This window comes from Bos javanicus, chromosome 16, assembly GCF_032452875.1.
Source record: "Bos javanicus breed banteng chromosome 16, ARS-OSU_banteng_1.0, whole genome shotgun sequence".
Lineage (NCBI taxonomy): Eukaryota > Metazoa > Chordata > Mammalia > Artiodactyla > Bovidae > Bos > Bos javanicus.
In genome coordinates this window covers 27,398,882-27,418,884 of record NC_083883.1, presented here as the reverse complement: position 1 = coordinate 27,418,884, position 20,003 = coordinate 27,398,882, and the positions used below count along the sequence as shown (strand labels likewise).

The 20,003-nt window shown below is 44.7% G+C and overlaps 1 protein-coding gene across 6 annotated transcripts in view; it reads left to right on the top strand.

The window, feature by feature from the left end:
* SUSD4 (sushi domain containing 4) overlaps positions 1-20,003 on the top strand; it is a 133,748-nt gene that overhangs the window by 87,295 nt on the left and 26,450 nt on the right. For all 6 annotated transcript variants that reach the window (XM_061382301.1, XM_061382303.1, XM_061382298.1 and 3 more), the window contains 2 exons: positions 8,770-8,943; positions 13,169-13,357. In XM_061382301.1, coding sequence (XP_061238285.1) covers positions 8,770-8,943; positions 13,169-13,357 — 363 coding nt within the window. The remainder of the gene's footprint in view (positions 1-8,769; positions 8,944-13,168; positions 13,358-20,003) is intronic.

The window sequence follows — 20,003 nt, the reverse complement described above, 5'->3', positions numbered from 1 at the left end:
GAGAGTGAAAAAGTTGGCTTAAAACTTAACATTCAGAAAACAAAGATCATGGCATCTGGTCCCATCACTTCATGGCAAATAGATGGGGAAACAGTGGAAACAGTGTCAGACTTTATTTTTCTGGACTCTAAAATCACTGCGGATGGTGATTGCAGCCATGAAATTAAAAGACGCTTATTCCTTGGAAGGAAAGTTATAAACAACCTAGATAGCATATTAAAAAGCAGAGACATTACTTTGCCAGCAAACGTCCATCTAGTCAAGGCTATGGTTTTTCCAGTGGTCATGTATGGATGTGAGAGTTGGACTATAAAGAAAGCTGAGTGCAGAAGAATTGATGCTTTTGAACTGTGGTGTTGGAGAAGACTCTTGAGAGTCCCCTGGACTTCAAGGAGATCCAACTGGTCCATCCTAAAGGAGATCAGTTCTGGGTATTCATTGGGGTGACTGATGTTGAAGCTGAAACTCCAATACTTTGGCCACTTGATGTGGAGAGCTGACTCATTGGAAAAGCCCCTGATGCTGGGAAAGATTGAGGGCAGGAGGAGAAGGGGATGACAGAGGATGAGATGATTGGATGACATCACCGACTCGATAGACATGGGTCTGGGAGGACTCTGGGAGTTGGTGATGGACAGGGAGGCCTGGTGTGCTGTGGTTCATGGGGTTGCAAAGAGTCAGACACGACTGAGCGACTGAACTGACCTGAACTGAACTGATGCGTTCCTAAAAATGGTACTATTTTAAGCTTAACTTACTTTTGTCTTAGTTTTGAGTTTATATACATGGAATTATAAAGTAAGTATAATTTTATGTTGGACTTCTACTTTATTTTTGTAAAAGTCATGCATGTATTGTTTTTAAAAAATATGTATTTACTTATTTGGCTGTGCCGGGTCTTAGCTGCCACACATGGGATCGTTGACCTTTGCTGCAGCATGCAGAGTCTTAGTTGCACCTTGTGGGATTTAGTCCCCTGGGCCCCCTGCATTAGGAGCTTGGAGGTTTCCCCACTGGACCAGCAGGGAAGCCCCCATGCATGTTACGGCATTGGCTGTAGTTTGTTCATTGGCATTGCTACATCGTGTTCTGTTACATGAATAGACAATATTTTAACACTCTGATGTTAATGAAAATTTAATGTTTTTCCAATTGGGTCTGTTACAAATAGGGCTGCTGTGAACATTCTTGAACACACCTCTTGGTGAATATATATATATATCCATGTTCTGTTGGATATACTCCTATGATTGAACATGCTGGATTGTAGGATATATCTGTATTTTAGTGTTAATAGGTACTGCCATTATCCAAAGTGGTTGTGCCAATTTACACTCCTGCAACAGAGGGTGAGAGTCCCAGTTACTCCTTGCCAACACTTGCATTATCAGTATTTTAGACGCCGGTGGGTATTTAGTGGTAGCTTGTGGTTTCCCTGGTGAGTAGGAAGTTAAACACCTTTTTGTATATTTATTGAACACCTTGTTATCCTCTCTTATGAAGTGCCTGTTCAATTCACTTGCCCATTTATCTACTGAGTTGTCTTTTTCTCATTGATTTTTATTTATACTGAGTTTTTAATATGTACTGAATACAAGCCCTACATTGTTTGTATGTGCTAAAAATATCTTCTTGCATTATGTGACTTAGTTTTTTATATTATCATATTATTATTTGCAACTATTTACATGTAATTTACATTGTATTAGTCTAGAGATGATTTGAAGTATACAGGAGGATGTGTGTAGGTTGTATACAAATGCTTCACCATATTGTATAAGAGACGTGGGCATCCGTGGATTTTGGTGTCCATGGGGTGGGGGAGGAGGTCTTACTTGGAATCAGTGCCCCATGGATACTGAGGGATGGCTGTATTCAAGTCTGTTTCACTGTTACCAGAAAACATACTCTATAGTCTCAGTCTTTTGAAATGTGTTCTTGTTTTATGGCCCAAGTATGGTCAAGTTTTGTAAATTTTCTATGTATGCTTAAAAGACATGTATAATGGTCTGAGTCCTTCAGAGTGGGGACCCCTAAGAATTCTTTCTGTAGAAAGAATTACTATCCAAGTGTTAAATATAAATACTTTAAATAACAGATACTAATTGCCTTTTTCCACCACAAATAAATAAAATATACCAATCTATAGATCAAAAGAAAACACAAAGTACAAGAAACATGCTTATTTATAATAACATGACTCCATGCAGTTCTTTTCCGCATGCCTTTTTCTCAGTGGTTTTTAAGGATGGCCTCATGATAATTCCACTTTAACATTCAGCTGAGAGCCATGTGGTCTTGAGTACCCTGTCCTGGTGTGTCTTCTGTTTTTGTAAGAGTCAGTATCCTACAAAGGAGAAAGAAACAGCCTGAGCTAGCCCTGCTCCCAAAGCAAAACTACCCACATGGTGGTGCCCCTTTTCAATGAAGAAGCCACTGTCTCCAGTCATCGCCTTTCTGAATAGCACCAACCCTCGCCTCTACTTTTCTCATGTTGCTGGTTTATGATGACATCATTAGCTGCAGTTGATTCTATTCCAAGTAAATGATGGTGGTCAGAACAGTTCTCTAAGCACTATTGCATGGAGCAGGAGTTCTGTAGAATAGTAGCGATGTGGAGCACCACGGATACACAGCTGTGATTCTGAGGGGTGTTAGTAGATAGTAAGTTAAAAAAAGGGTGTTGTGATACAAGGTTTGGGGACTCCCCCCAAACCACCATCACCTCTGTAACCAACTGCAAGTTCAAGGGTCCCCAAGACTATCACTCTGAACCCAGTCACAAGTTTAGAAGTCCCCAAGTCCATCTTCAGGTTCAGTAATTCACCAGAAGGACTGATGATACTCACGATTATGATGTATGGCAGTGAAAGGACACAGATTAACATTATCTAGGAAGAGAGGCACACAGGTGCAGGAGGAACCAGGCATGAGCTTTTAGTATTTCTCTCCCAGTGAGCTGTACACACAGGGCCTGTTCCCCAGCAACAGTGTGTGTCAATACACGTTGAGTATTGACAACCGGAGAAGCTCACCGAGGCTTGGTGTCCAGCATCTTAATTGGAGCTCGGTCATGTAGACATGGTTGGCCATTTGTGCATCTCCGGTTCTTTCCAAAGTAGAGCTGGTAACTGCATGGGCTGATGTTCCCTGGCTGGCCAAAGCACACTGTTGTTGTTCAGTCGCTCAGTGGTATCTGACTCTTTGCAACCCCATGGACTGCAGCGCACCAGGCTCCTCTGTCCACTGTCTCCTGGAGTTTGCTCAAATTCATGTCCATTGAGTCCCTGATGCCATCCAACCATCCCATCCTCTGTCATCCCCCTTTTCTCCTGCCCTCAATCTTTAAGCTCCAATTAAAAAAGATACTCATCTCAGATTGCACATTCCAGGGACTTAGTGGTTACTTCCCAGGAGCTGAGGGCAAAGGCCAGAACACCCTTTGGGCAAGGCCAGCCCCTTACTGCACGTACCCACAAGATACAGAGCGTGTCATGGCCCGTGCTTTAGAAGTCCAGGAGTTCGCACCACACTCAAGTAAAAACAAATGCCCCGTCCTTATCTACAAGGCCCTGCATGATCTGACCTTTCCATCTTACTCTCGCTTACTATATTCCAGGCACTCTAATCTTCCTTTGGGTTTTTAAGGACACTGAACTCTCTCCTGGCCTGTGTAGTGGCAGTTCCCTCCGCCTGAAATACTCTTCTCCCCAATCCACACATGATTGGATTCTTCTTGTCATTAGATCTCAGCTTAATAAATCTCATTTCCTCAGAGGCGCCTTTCCTGTCTTCCCAAATTAAAGGAGTCCCTGAGTCAGTCCCTCTTCTATTACCTTGTTACATGTTCATCATAGCAGTGATCATTGCCTATTATTTTCTAGCTCACTTACCTGATAATTTGCCTGTTAGCAGTCTCCTGCCATGCAAATGCCACAAGAGTAAAATTCTTGACGTTTTCTCTATCCTCAACACCTAGAATGTACCAGGACTAGAGGTAATGCTCAGTAACTCAATGATTGAATGAACTGATGGATGAATAATAAGCTTTACAGATGCTGGCTTAAACTAGATCCAGTAGAATTCTTTAGAGCAAGGCTTTCAGAACCTTTAATATGCTAATAGGAATTATGAATCTCTAAGTGTGTATCATGTATTCATGCTTCTGTGAACACTTTGGCAGGCAGATTGATGCAGAAATTTGTCATTTTAAAGGAATCAGATTTGTTTTCACATATGACTAACATTTTGCTAAGTTGCTTCAGTTGTGTCTGACTCTCTGTGACCCTATGGACTGTAGCCCACCAGGCGCCTCTGTCCATGGGATTCTCCAGGCAAGAATGCTAGAATGGTGTCATGCCATCCCCTAGGGCATCTTCTCAACTCAGGGATTGAACCTGTGTCTCTTATATTTCCTGCATTGGCAGGCAGATTCTTTACCAATAGCACCACTTGGGAAGCCCCAACCAACATTTTAAAGAAAAATAAATCTTAAAATATGGCACATATTCTTTGAAATTCCTCTTTCTCTTTACTGCTCCATCCTTTAGGACTTTGCTGTCTGCAACTAATTGGATCAATTGATTTGTACATGGGTATATGTGTGTAGGACTGCCTTAGGGTCTCTGTCCACTCCTTTATTTATTTATTATATTAAATTCTCATTGTTACTAGAAGCAGGACACAAAAATAATGATAGTTGTAGGTTTGTGAAAGAGGATGTCAGGCATGGAAGCCTCAAGTTATATTTCCAAAGTGCCCATTGATACTCTGTAGACAAAAGTCTTGACTGTTGACATGATTCTACTCAATAGAATCAGTTATTGATAGACCTTCTTTTCATAGTCTTTGATAACAATATTTTTGCGGTTGCTTTTACAAATTCTTTGTGTTGGCTGAATGCATTGGTGCTACAGAAAATTGTGTTATTTCTATTGAAAACTTTAGAATTGATGAAGATGTATGTGTTTCTTTTCAGAGACTAAAGATCCTGGTATGTTTCTTTCCATAAAAATAAGGACTAGAGTTGTTGGCTGCTACCACTGATGGGTTGGGACTTTTCCCAGATGCTTTTTTCTTTCTACATTACCCTCCTTCAGTGGGAGGACTGGGTGCCAGCTATTCTGGATTTTAAAAAAAAATTAGAAAGGCTCTGGACAGAATTTTCTCCTATCACAGTTTAGTTTAGGCTTTGCTAGAGCTGGTCTATTTGAGTTTTGTCTTTACATGTAGAGCACAGATGCTCCTGGTCTTTCTACCATGGTGGAATTTAAACTCCAAACTTCCACTGACTCCCCAGTGAATATGCGGATCACCTCATGTAGTAAATTGGTCCTGCATCACTCCCTGTGCTGACTCTTCTTTGAGTCGAGTACATAAAGTACTGGCATATGGGAGGCAGTGAATCCCCTTTGAACCTCTAGTCCCTGGCTCCTGCCTATGGAAACAAGATGTTCTAATTAGAAGCTCAAAGCATGCTATACTGTAGACTACTATGGAGTGTAACCACCTTCAGAAACAAGGTTCGGTGCTTGTACTGTGGTCAGCCAATGTCCTTGTGTTACTACAGCCACATGGCCGTTCCCACCCACTGAGTTTACTGCTGCTAGCTGACCACCTCCTGAGTATACTGGTTAATTCTTGAATAAGTTTTAAATCAATCATGAAAATAGTTGTTTAGTCATATAAATTACTACCACAGGATCTATTTACATCCCAGATTTACAGACGGATGCCTTGATAAATGTGTTTTTATTTGCTGTGAATAATTTCTGCAGAGCGATATTGAAAAAAATGTAATTCACATTTTCCGTTAAGAAGAAGGCTGCAGTGGTGTGCAGAACTGTCAATTATTTGTGTCTCCAGTCATGATTGGGCTTCCCCGGGTGTCTCAGCAGTAAAGAATCTGCCTGTAATGCAGGAGGTGCAGGAGACATGGGTTTGATACCTGCGTTGGGAAGATCCCCTCGAGGAGGGCCTGGCAACCCACTCCAGTATTCTTGCCTGGAGAATTCCATGGACACAGGAGCCTAGTGGGCTACAGTCCATAGGGTCGCAAAGAGTCGGACACTGCTGAAGCGACTGAGCACACACGAACGCACCAGTCATGATTATTCTGGGATTCATTTGGGAGGAAGTCAGCTATTCTTGTAGAAAAACATGAACAGTTAGAAGACCTCTTTTCATAGCCTGAAAAACTCTTTCCATGCAAAAATGAGACGTAAAATTGAAACCAGAACCCAGTCTCCAGCCAAGACTCCCTCTGTTGGATCCAGAGGCAAAGGGAAGAGCTGATAATGGGTTTCCTCATCATCAGGGGGAGGCTTAGCTGCCAGAGCCTGGAATGAATTGCTTCTCAGGTTTCCACGGCCCCTCTCAGCCTTTCCTCCCCAGGTGTGTACAGAGGTCTGGAAGCATGGAAGGAACGTCACAGGAAGTAGCGGCATAGTCCCTGCTCTCAAGCTCATGGTGGGAAGGAGGGCTAAGGGCACAGCAGAGCTGGGCTCACGAGCACTGGGCTCTGATGACCCATGCGGGTTGCTAAACGGCCACCACACCTGTCTTCCAGCTGCCAGGTCCCTCCTCTGCCTGGGAGACCCTTTTCTGCCCGAGGTTTTCCTGTCACTGATGTTCTGTTTTCTGGAGTCCATTGTTGTCAGACTGTTCCCAGTAAACCCAGCCCCAAACCCACATGATAACCCCCGTGACATGCTCTCTTTAAAGCCCCCCAAGTCCCAGCCCCCAGAGCCCTCGTCCAGCCAGTCCCTGCATCAGAGTTCCCAGGACTTTTTGCCTGAGAGCTGACAGTTCAAAGCTTAGAGGAACCTGAAACTCAGGTTTCTTATGAATACTATTCCAAACTATTCTGGATTCAGTAGGCTTTGGGGAATGGCTGAGAAATCCATTGAAAACTTTCTGGAGGAAGTCTGTATGATCCTCAAAATGCTGTTTTTAAATTTTGCCTTGTTTCAGAAAATTAAGACACACAAAAATGGGAATATAGCTCATCTACCTGATTCTAAAACTAGAGATAGATAGCTCATGCTTTTAAACATATATGCATGTAAAATGAGAGACTTTAAACAGGAGCTGGAGAGAGACACATGGTGACCTAAGTGACTTACACCAGATGGTATTGACATATACACACTGCTATATTTAAAATAGAAGACCACCAAGGAGACACTGAATAGCACTGCTTAATATTCTGTAATAACCTAAATGGGAAAAGAATCTGAAAAAGGACGCATATATATGTATAACTGATTCCCTTTGCTGTACACCTGAGACTAACACAACTTTATTAATCAACTACACTCCACTAAAAAACAAGCAAACGACAAATTACAACAACAACAACAACAACAAAATCCAGATGGAGTTAGTTGGCTGGTGTTTAGAGTGAGGAGCCAGAAGGAGCAGGATTGCAACTTGCCAGCAGAGTGAGTGTCCCACAGGTAAATGGGAGGTAGACAGAGTTAGAAGCAGATGATTACCCATTGATTAGTTTTATTTGTTCATTTATTTTTTACTTATTTTGCTGCATCAGATCTTAGTTGCATTATGCAGTGTCTTTCATTGAGGCATACTGGCTTCTCTCTAGTTGCGGCACACAGGCTCAGTTGCCCCACGGTATGTGGGATCTTAGTTCCCTGACCAGGTATCGAACTCACATCCCCTGCACTGGAAGGCGGATTCTTAACCACTGGACCACCAGGGAAGTCCCTAGTTCTATTGTATCTTTTGTTGCCCATTCTGTTGCGTGGGCTGCTGATCCCCACCCCGCCCCACTGCTCTTCCCCTGACTCTTGCCATGAGTCTTCCCCTCCCAGAGCAGAAGTCAAAGCCGAGCTGAGAACCACAGCCTCCATCTGCCCCTGCCTTGACAGCTGGGCAGATTGTCCCATGTTCCGTCTTCCCAAAATAACGAAACAGCGTATAGGTCGGGGTGTGCTGTGTCTGTGCTGACACAGTCAGTCGTGTCCGACTCTTTGCAACCCTATTAACTATAGCCCGCCAGGCTCCTCTGTCCATGGGATTCTCCAGGCAAGAATACTGGAGTGGGTTGCCATTTCCTTTTCCAATAGGTCGAGGTACCAGATCTTGACTCGTTCATGACAAGTGATGATTAGGGTTAGGGTTAGGGTTAGGAGACAGTAGCTGCTTCCTCTGAGCCTTTGTGATAGTGGCAGTACTAGGTGCTGCTCTAGTTATTCGAAATTATCTTTTTAAAAACAGATAAAGCGGATGGGAAATGCTAACAGCCAATACAGTCACAGCTCAGCCCCCTGCTGTTCTGCAAAGCCTATTTCCTTATCAGGCCCTGGCCCTGGCCCGCCAGGCAGAGGCAGCAGAGCTGGGTGAGACCAGCCAGCCAGGCTGTTTGGTGCTGTGTACCATCCACGGACGCCACCAAGTGGGCAACCCGCCGGACAGTTCAGGTGAACCCCCAGCTTTGGTCTTTCTTCATTCATTTCCAGAATTATCTGTAAGCTCAGCTGTAGGGTGGGAAGTGTTGAAGGCAGAAAACCAGCTTCCTTTTGGGCTTGGACCTCTGCACCCACAACTCTTCCTGTTTCTTTGTGAAGAAGATTCTGCAGCTTCTACTGCTTCTCTTTGGGACCTGAGCCTTAGTGATAAATAAGGAACTGTTTATCAGATTGCTGTGTAGGTCGAGACCAAGTCTGAAAATAAGAGCTTTCTTGTGAAGCTGTGAACCACAATGGCTTTGAATTCCAAAAATAATGTATCCTTTTTGCACAATTGCAGATTGCCGCATCCCGCAAATTGAAGATGCTGAGATTCATAACAAGACATACAGACACGGAGATAAGCTAATCATCACTTGTCATGAAGGATTCAAGGTCCGGTACCCTGACCTATACAATGTGGTTTCATTATGTCGTGATGACGGAACGTGGGACAATCTGCCCATCTGTCAAGGTAGGGGCAGATGGAGGCTGTGGTTCTCAGCTCTGCTTTGAGACTCGACTGCAGATCGAGTGCACGTTTCTCTAATAAGGTGGCAGTTGTTTAGTCGCTCAGTCATGTCCAACCCTTTGCGACCCCATGGACTGTAGCCTGCCAGGTTCCTCTGTCCATGGGATTCTCCAGGCAAGAATACAGGAGTGGGTTGCCGTGCCCTCCTCCAGGGGATCTTCCCAACCCAAGGATTGAACCCACATCTCCTGCATTGGCTGGTGGATTCTTGACCACTGAGCCACCTGGGAAGCTGGCAAATGACGAAGGGAAATACAGTGTCATGCACACACCGTGGTTCAGCCGTTCTGTACTCTGATCACCAAAGCTCTGTTTTTGGAATCTTCACATCGATCCCTGTGATTCTCTCTAGCTCCCTATACCCAGCTGTAAAGTTTAAAAGTTTAAATGGAAAGTACTTTATTCTTTAGAATGCTGGCTGTCTCCTTTATTCTAAGAAACCAAAAGTAGTTGCAGAATTAGGAGCTTTGTAACTGGGTTGTGAACACAATGATGAACTATTATATATTTAATGGAAATAACAGAGCATTTATACTGATTTCGGTTGTGGTACGAATATATTTAAAGCCAATCGTACAGAGGCCATTTTCTCTTAATAATGTTATCCTTTTTTATAATGCATGAGGAGCAGAAAAATAATCAAATTCAAATTTCATCCAAACCAGACGGTGAATATTTATCCTTTTGCATTTTTTAAATTTGCCTAGGCAGACACAGAGGGCCCTGTTTGTGAAAATAAGCCCTCCAGTTCACATTAATTCTGATTTTTATTTTTTGACATGTGACTTGGACCAAAGGACCAAGAAGCCCATGCATAATTCATCATCCAAGGGAGAGGGCGAGCAGCCTTATTTGCACCAAAAGCACTGGCATGTTAAAGTTGAGGCGGATGTCAACTTTCTGCTTGGAAATCAACACTGGCAGACTCTGATATTGCTTTGCACGCCCCATAGTTGGAAATAAATCATTTCCTCATGCGAGGGCTTAAGAGCCACGGCCCCTTGAAGAAACAAAGGCTCCAGGATTAGGAGGACCAAGACAGTCCAGGTCCTCACCTTCCTACTTGTTCCCCAGAAACTTCCTGTGTTGTTGAGCTGTTATGTGTTACCTTGTTAAAGGAGATGCGTGATTTATTTGCACTGTCAGAGACTCACTCTCCTTAGAATCAGCAGGCATGTTTTAGGTGGGGCTGTTTATCCAAATGAACTTTATTAACCACTGCTTCGTTCTGATCCTGCAGCGATATCCAAACCAAGATAATTATTTCAGACTCCAACCCCTTCTTGCTTTCACATCTTCCACTTTTCTTTTAGTTCTCCTACGCTTTCCATTTCCTTTTATGTCACGTAAATACAGGATGCTTCTTTATGAGTTCTTTTTGCCCCACTGATTTTCTTTTTTAAATGCCCTATGGTGATAGACGTCTTGGAGTGTCATCATTAGGAGTTCAAGTGCAGGCTTTTTCTTGCTCTGTCTGGGACCCCTTATGCCTCTACCACCACTTACTCAGTCCTTAACACAGCTTTGATGGGTTTTTTTTCAACAACAAATGAGCTGGCTGCTAATCTTGAGAGGTGTGCTTCTTCTGAGAGCAATACAGCCTATGGCCACCGTCATCCCTCCTCAGAGCCCTTGGTCCCCACAGAGGAGGTGCCCCTGTTCTGGGCCCTGATCCCCCTTCCAGCCCCTGCACCTCCCTCCCATCCTCACAGACACAGCAGGGTTGCTGTAGAGAGTCTGACACCTCTGGAGTCCCTGGGGGGAATATAATTGGCCCTTCGAGTGACATTTCATCCTGTAATTTTTATTTGCACCTATAGATCCAGGGGTTAAAGCCTGAGGAGCCTTCTCTCTATTATCTCAAAGTGCAAATAGAAATCACATTCACCTATTGAGTCGAAGCCAGTTTTCTACTGTATTTTTAGGACAGGCTGTCAGAGACCAAGAGTGGCGTAGCTTTCCTTCTCTGATTAGCTGCACATGTTACAACCCCTACTTCCATCTCTTTTTGGGATTGGATGGGGGACTGTCCCAAGGCCATTCCCCTGTTTTAGGAGATGCTTCCTTCTCCCTGTGGGTCAGAGTCAGTTTTTTACTTAGGGGATACAGTTACCCACGTGGGGAGCTTAGAACTGCACTCCTTCCCAGGAGGGGGAATGGGCACCCAAATGTGCTCACTCATTTGAACCCTGCTCAGGAGTTATAACACCTTCCCTGTTTGTGTTGATTTGCTTATCTTCCCCCCCCCCTCAGTTACTGATCCTGTTTATTCCTGATTGCAAGCTTCCCTCCCCCCATTTCTCTTTTGCCATGAACACTGTCAGTTTTCAGCTCAAAAAAAAAAAAAGAAAAAAAATTATTCGGAACTTCAGTGGTTAAGACTCTGCAGTTCCAATACAGGGGCTACAGTTTCGATCCCTGGTTGGGGAACAAAGATCTCACATGCTGTGTGGTCAGCCAAAAACTAATTTTTAAAAAATTAAAAAAAAATCATTTAAGGCTGTTGGGACTGCCAGAAAGAATGGCCTAACACCATGTGTTTATGATCTGGTCCATCCTGAGTGTGGCTGGTTCCGGGCAGGGATCTTTGGGGTCTATGGGGTCTTCAGGGCTCTGGGACACCAGGCTGCAGTGGGGCAGGTTGACACTGGCACAGCCCCAGAGTGAATACCTCCTGCATTCTGTACCCCCTCATTCACTCTGGTCCTGCCCTGATATGGATGTCACATCCTGGGACACTGACCCAAGCAGTTCACTCAACACAGAGCCTCTCTGTCACTTGTAATATGCCACAAAGTCAGCTTAGGAGAGGAATTCCATCACTCGCTGCTGTGTGTGCGCGATATAATTTGTACTTGGTGATTGAAAGGGAAAGTAGATATTCCCATTATCCGTTATTTACTTCACACACAATTAGTTCTCTCTGGGAAGAGCACCAGCTCTGCAGCTCTCATTATTCCCTCCAGTGAAACTGCTGAAGCCAATAAGAAACTCCATGATCACAGCGGATGCCACACCAAGAGGGATGCTGTACTACGGGGAATGTTCCACTGGGCTGCACAGCCTTCAGGACAAAAAGGCAGCTACTGATTTACAGAAGGAGGCATCCAGGTCTCATGCGCAATCAGACGGCACACAGAACTCTGTGCACAGACTCGCTGTAGCAGGTCTGCACAAAGCCCGGTGCCCCCAGCAGCAGCCACAGCGGCAGCACCTGCAAACCTTTAGCAGTGCTGATGCTTGAGCTCCGCGTGGACCCAGCGAACCAGCAGCTCAGGGGGTGGGGCCCAGCGTCTGTCCCATACCAGCCGTCTCTATGGGTAGCTCTCAAGTTTGAGAACCACTGCCCTACATGCTGCTTTCCTAGTTCACCTAAAACACAGCTGGATTTTTCAAAATTATCCTTGCAATGTGTCAGGCAGGTGTCAATTCAATCAGTTGTTGCCCTGGAATCCAGTTTGCATCCCAACATTGGTGGCTCAGATGGTAAAGAATCTGCCTGCAATGCAGGAGACCCAGGCTTGATGCCTGGGTCAGAAAGATCCTCTGGAAAAAGGAATGGCAACCCACTCCAGTGTTCTGGCCTGGAGAATTCCATGGACAGAGGAGGTTGGCGGGCTCAGTCCATGGGGCTGCAAAGAGTCAGACATGACTGAGAGACCAACACACACACATTCTCAAGCCACCACCCGCTGAAACGGTTGGAATGTCTCTTGTTTCTGTGGCACGTTAGTTGTTCTCAGCCCCGATGGCCACTTGAAGGTTACTTGGGGAGCTTTAAAAAAAAGATAGGCGTGCCCAGGCTGTGCATCAGCCTTGGGCACAGAGCCAGCTATTGGTGTTTTTAAAAATTTCCTCAGATGATTGTAATGAGCAGCCAGGGCTGGGACCACCAGCCAAGCGGTCCTGAGCCTTAGCCACACCTCCCTTTACTTCTTCCCTACTTGTCTGACCCTCTTGGAGCCACTTGCAACTATAAAAGGAAATGCCTGCTTTAGAAAGATAGTAAATACAGAGATAAGGAGGTCTGAGCATACAAGGTGCACAGTCCTCAGAGGCTGTGCCACGTGTACAGTGGGGGAATCCAAAAGATGTATAGTGCTTTGTCTTTCAGGTATATGAAGGTAGCCTCATAAAGTTACTTACCCTTGTCTTTCCCACATCACAGGCTGTCTGAGACCACTTGCCTCTTCTAATGGCTACGTGAACATCTCCGAGTTCCAGACCTCCTTCCCAGTGGGAACTGTCATCTCCTATCACTGCTTCCCTGGATTCAAACTCGAGGGGTCAGAGTATCTTGAATGCTTGCACAACCTTATCTGGTCGTCCAGCCCACCCCGGTGCCTTGCTCTGGAAGGTAACACATCTTATCCTTGTGGAAGTTGAATTTTGGCTTATTAAAGTGGAGGTTTCCATAGGAGGTGAAGAGCTGAGAAATTACGATCAGCAATAACTTTTGTTCCCTGAGTACACATTGCTTGCCTCCGTCCCGAGCAGAGGCAGCAAGCCTGGTCATCTGCCATGAAGCAGTACTTAAACAGCCAGACATAAAACTGGCTTCCCCCATCCTTAGGCTTAAAGGGGACGAAAGAGAAAAGTTTCAAGCGTCAAAGGTTAAACTGCAAAATATTGCAGAGTTAAATGAGATGTCTTCAAAAATTAATTTCTCTGCACCAAACGAAAACAGATTGTATTATGGCATCGTTAATCTCACCCCTCGTTTTATTGTTGTGTCAATGTTTCTTCCTATTTCCATGCGTTTTATGGCTTGGCTGTAAATGTTTTGCTGCAAGCACACACTCGGAAGCCTGAAACCAAGAGATCTTTCCTGCTCGTTTTGGTTAAATATATGTGTTTATTTTTGAGTGTGGTTCACTTAAAGACCACTAATCAGTAGTATGACATAGTGGCCATGGAGGTGGGGGGCGGGGGGCGGGAGTCAAAGCATCCATTGCCAGAATCAAGCCAGTGTCTGTGATTGCAGAGTTTTAAAAACTTCCTAGGCAAGTTGGGCCTGCTGGCTCAGCTTTCACTTTAATTCAGGTCTTGAAATTATGACTGAAGGAAACACATACTGATTTACTTCTTGGCATCTGAATACAGTGGGCAGGAGGGGGAAGAAAAAATGGAGAAATATGGGAAGAGGAAAAAAATGAAAGGAAATCTCTAATCAGGAACCCCTCCAAAACCCATCTGTAGCTTTTCTTGGGAAACAAATCAAAACAGAATAGAACGTAGAAACCAGCAAGTTCTTACAGGCACCATCTCCACGCACGTACCTCAGTGTAGGATGAGGTTAAGATGGGAGGTGTGTTGGGGGTGGAGGGCAGTGATCAGCGGTATCTCCTAAGGAAGACCATGAATTAGAGTGGGTTGGCTGGAGCCATGGAGCCTCCTTGAAGGGGAAGGGAGAAGAGATGAAAGGGAGGGGCGCCTGGTGCTTGGAGAAATGAGGTTGCCAGCCTGGGCCATCAGTGGTCCTGTTCTCCTAGGCTGGTAAGTGGAGCCCCCACTCACCCCTACTTCCCACCCATCCTAAATCTCCTAGGGGATCAGAGCCCACTTATAGAGATGTCAGATAAAGTACCAAAAACCAGTTAAATCTGAATTTCAGATAAACAACAAATAATTGTTTAATATGAACATGTCCTAAATATTGGGTGGCCCTTACTTATGGACAACAATTTCTCTTTGTAATTTTTGTTTATCGGAACTTCAGCGATAACTCGGTGTCCTATATTTTCATTTGTGAAATCTGGCAACCCTAGCCTAGAAGGAGAAGGTCATCCCCTCTGTTTCCACAGGGAACCACCGCTGGCAGGTAAGGTGAGCACAGGCTGCCGAAGAATGCAGGCTTTTCTGGTTCCTGGAGGTTTCTCCCTGCTCTGATAACCAGAACTAGAGGACTGGTTATTAAAGATATCATGATACGATTTTATCCATTTGAGATGCCTGTCTTCAAATCTTTTCAAGTTTGGTTTAAATGTATTTCAAACCCTCATATTCTCAGCTTCATCTGGGGACTTTGAAAGCAGTTTTTCTGGAGCTTAGGGAGTATGATGTGAATAGGCATAAAACAAACTCTCACTTTAAGGGGCAAAGAGTTAAGGTTATAAACGGGAGGCTGTGACTGACTTCTGATTGGAAATGAGTCTCATGGCTTAAAACCTGTTTCCTTTTCCTCTGCCAGCCTGTGCTGTGATGGAGGGGGACACTAAAAGTCCAGGTGACAGCTGCCTGTGATGAGAAAGCCACCTAATACCGTTTTTTCCTCCATAATAAAGAAATCTTTATATCTTTATTTTCAATAAATACATGTTTCTTTCAATTACCTGATGCAATTAGTTTGTGAGACCTTTAAATGGTACCCTGGCTAAAGGCACCAAAGGCATGATTCTGAGAGATGCAGAGTGGACTAAAGGACTTTTTGTCCCATGACTTGATAGGAACTGGGTTAAGTTAAGCAGTGTGTTAAAATAAAACGTAAGGATGCATGAAAAGCGTATCCAGATACACCTGGGTATTAGAGTTTCTATAACTCTTACTTGAATTGTGTGTCATCTTATTCAAGGGCTGTGCCTTGTTTATGCAAATTGTCAAAGGGTATTCAACATAGACGCACTATCCCAAGGGAATCTACCCACCTCATTAATACATCACCCCCTTCTTTTTTCTTCATGGCAGAATGAAAATGATTGCACTGTGCTGTGAGATCATGATGCTCTTGGGGACTTTGAAATATTAGGCTGTCTGACCCCTGAAGTGACCAGGTCTGCACAGCTGGGCTGGGGAAGCCTTTCTCTGTGAACTTTTTTTTATCCCCTTCCCTATCTTGTCTCCCTACTAATCCATCAATCCATCATGTGTCAGTGTACCTGTCACTGCCGCTTCCTCCACCCCCGGAGCTTTTTTCCTAAGCTGCTACCAGCCTGAAGATGGGATCACCAGGATGGTCACGCAGGTGCTGTGGGCCATTGATTACAGTGTTAATTACCATCCAACTGGCTGAGTTCACATCCTGAGTCTCCTACTTAATCAGTTTGACTCAGGGCAAGTCACTTAGCTTCTATCAGTCTCTATGTCCTTGTTTATAAAGTGGGGGAGATGATTATACTTGTGGGACTATGAGGGTCCAGTGTGATAACAAATGTAACACTTACAATGAAGGGCTGGATACATGGTAGGTGGTCAATTAAGTGTCCATCATTATTACTGCTCTTAGAGTCACAATAAAGAAGACTCTGGGCCTGGCTGTGAATGAAGTACCCAGGTCTTTATGCATTTACACTGTGACATTGTTTTGGTCGTTCAGATTCAGTTTTGGTTACTTGCATACTCTTTTTTTCCCTCCACCTTCAAAGCCAGCAGCATAGCGTCTTCCAACCTCCCTCCTCTCTGACCTCTGCTTCCCTTATTCTTTTCTCAAAATTACTGGCATACTTGTAACTGTGTTCATATTAACATGAATCCCAGATAATAGGAGGAAATATTAAGCAGTAATAAGAATTGCTGTGAATCTTGAGAGCTTACTATGTGTCAGAATGTTTGACACAGTATCTCATTTAGTCCTCCTATTGCCTTTGTGAGACAAGTACTTTTTTTTTAAAGTATTTATTTATTCAGCTGCTCCAGGGTCTTAGTTGTGGCACACAGGATCTTTGATTTTTGTTGCCATGTGAGGGATATAGTTTCCTGACTGGGGATCGGAAACCCAGGCCCCCTCCCTGCATTGGGAACTTAGAGTCCTAGGCACTGGGCAACCAATAAAGTCCTGACAAATACTATTTTTAATCCCATTTTACTGATGAGCAAAGCCAGGTTTCTAAAGATTCAGTAACTCACCCAAGGTCACACGGCTCCTAAGTGGGGGAATGGGGACTCAAACGTGGATCTTTGCCATCCAAAGCTCATGCTCTTCATCACCAAGATACATTATCTGATTATGCATTATTCAGTTTGTTCTGATTTCTTTACAATTCTTACAGCTATTTTTGTTAAAGCATCAAAAAATTCAGAAGAGTGATCACATAGCAAGGGGTTTGTCCTTCTAGTCCAGTTTGGCCTCCCTGCAGAACTCCTAGCTTCAGGGGGTCATGAGTCCAAAGGAGACCCTGCTGCCCACTAGGGGGCATAGAGCCCTCCCCACTGCTCCCCCAAGTGCCCACTGGTCACCCCATTACAGCAGAGCCTCACTTCAGCCTCAGGGCTGGTCAGGGATTGTGTCCCCTTTCGCAGACCTAGAGACTGACACCTCTAAGGGTGCCAGGGGCCTGACTTCCACACCTCCAGTTCTGGGCTGGGCTCTTTCTACCTCGTGGTGCCTCCCCGCTCTAGTGGCCTGGAGCAGGCTTTGCTGGTTCCAGTGTCACGTGGCAGCTGTCACACTCAGTGTCAGCAATCCCATCATTGAGGTCTGGCTTCATGAAGGACTTGATAATTTGAAAGGAAAAGCTCTGACAGCTTCACCAAGGGTGGCAAGGATTCCAAGGCCCAGTAGAAAGTTGTGGGTGATGTGTTTCAAGGTCTGGGCTGTAGTTCCCAGCTTATGTCTGTTTTCCCACAGCCAGGTTCTGGGTGGGGAGGGGAAAACACCTGAAATCATAATATTTTGGACCAGAATGTGGCTACATCATTTTAAAATACATGAATATATAAATTTGAGCCTGGAAGGAGCCCCTTGGGCTTCTGTGTTCTGGTCTGTCTCACTGTAGGTCTGAGAGCTTTTCCTTATCTCTGTGTATCTTAATGTTTTCCATTCTTAGGCCATCTTCATCTCTGAGGCTCTCATCTCTCTCTTTCACACATACGTACATGTACACACACACACACTGAATCCAGGCAATCTTTAAAAAAAAACTATGACAGTGAGTGTGGGCCATTTCTCATTTGTAAGTGCTAAGAACTCGGTTTACATTGTCAGCAGTGTTTATTGAACACCTGGTGGGCACAGAGAAACACCAAATTGGGCTCTGGGGAATTATAAAGAAAGAAAAGAACATCATTCCTTACTGTGAAGAGCTTACAGTTTAATGGGGAGACTAAGATGACAAATCCCATTCCCTGGAGATGAGCGTCATCACAGATGGCACCAAGTATGCCTACAGCTAACTTTCCCAGGGGGCCGGTGCATGCTTCTGCTTTGGACAGGGTGGAAGGGAAGTTCTGATAGGTGGCATTACAATTGTAAAATGAAAATTTATATCTGAGGTTTATGAGTTTTGGGGTTCTTTTCCCTGGAGATCAAACAGAATCATGTTTGTGTGTGTGTGTGTGTGTTGGCTTTGGGAAAAGAGAAAGGGTCTAAATATTTCACTCATCCGCAAGGACCATGCATTTTGAAGCTCTGTAGAGCTCATTAGCCAAGGCAACATGCATTAATGTGTGTGTGGAGTATGCTGACCCAGTGGTTTGAAGGTGGAGAATAGGAGGAGATTGATTTCATCCACTATGACTTAGGTGGGGGCTTCCCCAGTGCTGACCTTTCAAAGCAAACCTCACCTTATTAGAAGCTTAATATCCAAAACATTTTGCTTTTAAATCCAACCAGTTCCCAAACTCAGAATGCCCAAACCAGTTCCCCAGGCCTGCCCCTTACCATCCATTTCACTGCTCAATAGTCAGAGATGGAAGCTTAATCAGTTTCAGATTTAGTTACAAGGAATGCAACAACATTATTTCCGAAGAACCTTCTAGTGCTCAGGGTTTCTTTTAGGTCGGCATCCTTACATAAGAAAAGAAGGAGAAATAAGAAACAGAAAAGCCTTGTTTGGCCAAGTATGAAATAACTTGAAAGGCTCCAGTTTGGGATCAAAACTCAAAGCCAGGTTGGATGGAGAGAGATCCCAGCTCCAGAGCGGCCCTTGGCCTTTGCAAGGTCCTTTCCTCCAGAGTCAAACCCTCTTTCTGGGACAAGAGGCAGCAGTAAGCGTCTCCCCTTCTAGGAGCCCTGCCTTTGCCCAGAAGCGCCTCGGGACTTTAAACGAATCCTGTGTAGAAACAAGAAAGACGGCAGAGGAGCCCAGGCCTCCTCAGATAAGACCTGCCCTGTGTCTTATCCTTGGTGGATAACATTCCAAGGAATAATCACAGTCTGCCCTGTGCCAAGGTGGTTCCCATTCTACAAAAGGAAAATTCAAAGCACAGAAAGGAGACCTGGCCTGGTCTGAAGAAGGCTGCAGTAAATTACTATCCGTGGTGAGATCACCTATTACTGTGTCACCCCGTAAACCATAGTCAGACACGCTACCACAGAGCTGTGCTTCCCAGACCTGGAAAACAGGAAAATCGCAGGTCCTCCCCTGTCTTCAATACTTTGGCCACCTGAGGAGAAGAGCCGACACATTGGAAAAGACCCTGATGCTGGAAAAGATTGAAGGCAGGAGGAGAAGGGGAGGACAGAGGATAAGATGGTTGGATGGCATTATCAATTCAATGGACGTGAGTTTGAGCAAACTCTGGGAGACGGTGAAGGACAAGGAAGCCTGACGTGCTATAGTCCATGGGGGTCGCAAAAGAGTTGGACACAACTTAGGGGCTGAACGACCTCCGTCATGTGACATTAGCTGGGGAGAAACCCTGCCCAAAGCCACGTGGAAGTCGCCTTGTGACCCCAGAACCATCTTCTGCCATCTGGGCACATATGTGAGTGCATCACCTCTCCTGGTTCCCGACTGTGAAAACTCCTGTATCTGGCAATGTTTGTATTACAGCCACCTTGCCTGTGACCCTCACGGGGTTTTTTATTAGAGGGAGATGCAAAATAGCAAGCAGCCTTGGTAATTTATTGTTCACAAGCAATAGTAAATTACCCTAATACCTTTTCCATGTACTGTTCATACATTACAGCGGAGTGATTACCAGAAAATAGCCGCCTGCGTGTCCTACCAGAGCTTCTCGGGCCTCACTGTGCTTAATTCTCCTCTGTCTCTTTTCTTTACACAAGCAGTAATTGCCACTCTAGCATCTTCCTCTTCTCGGGCACACGTCTCCTTGTACTCAAGAGT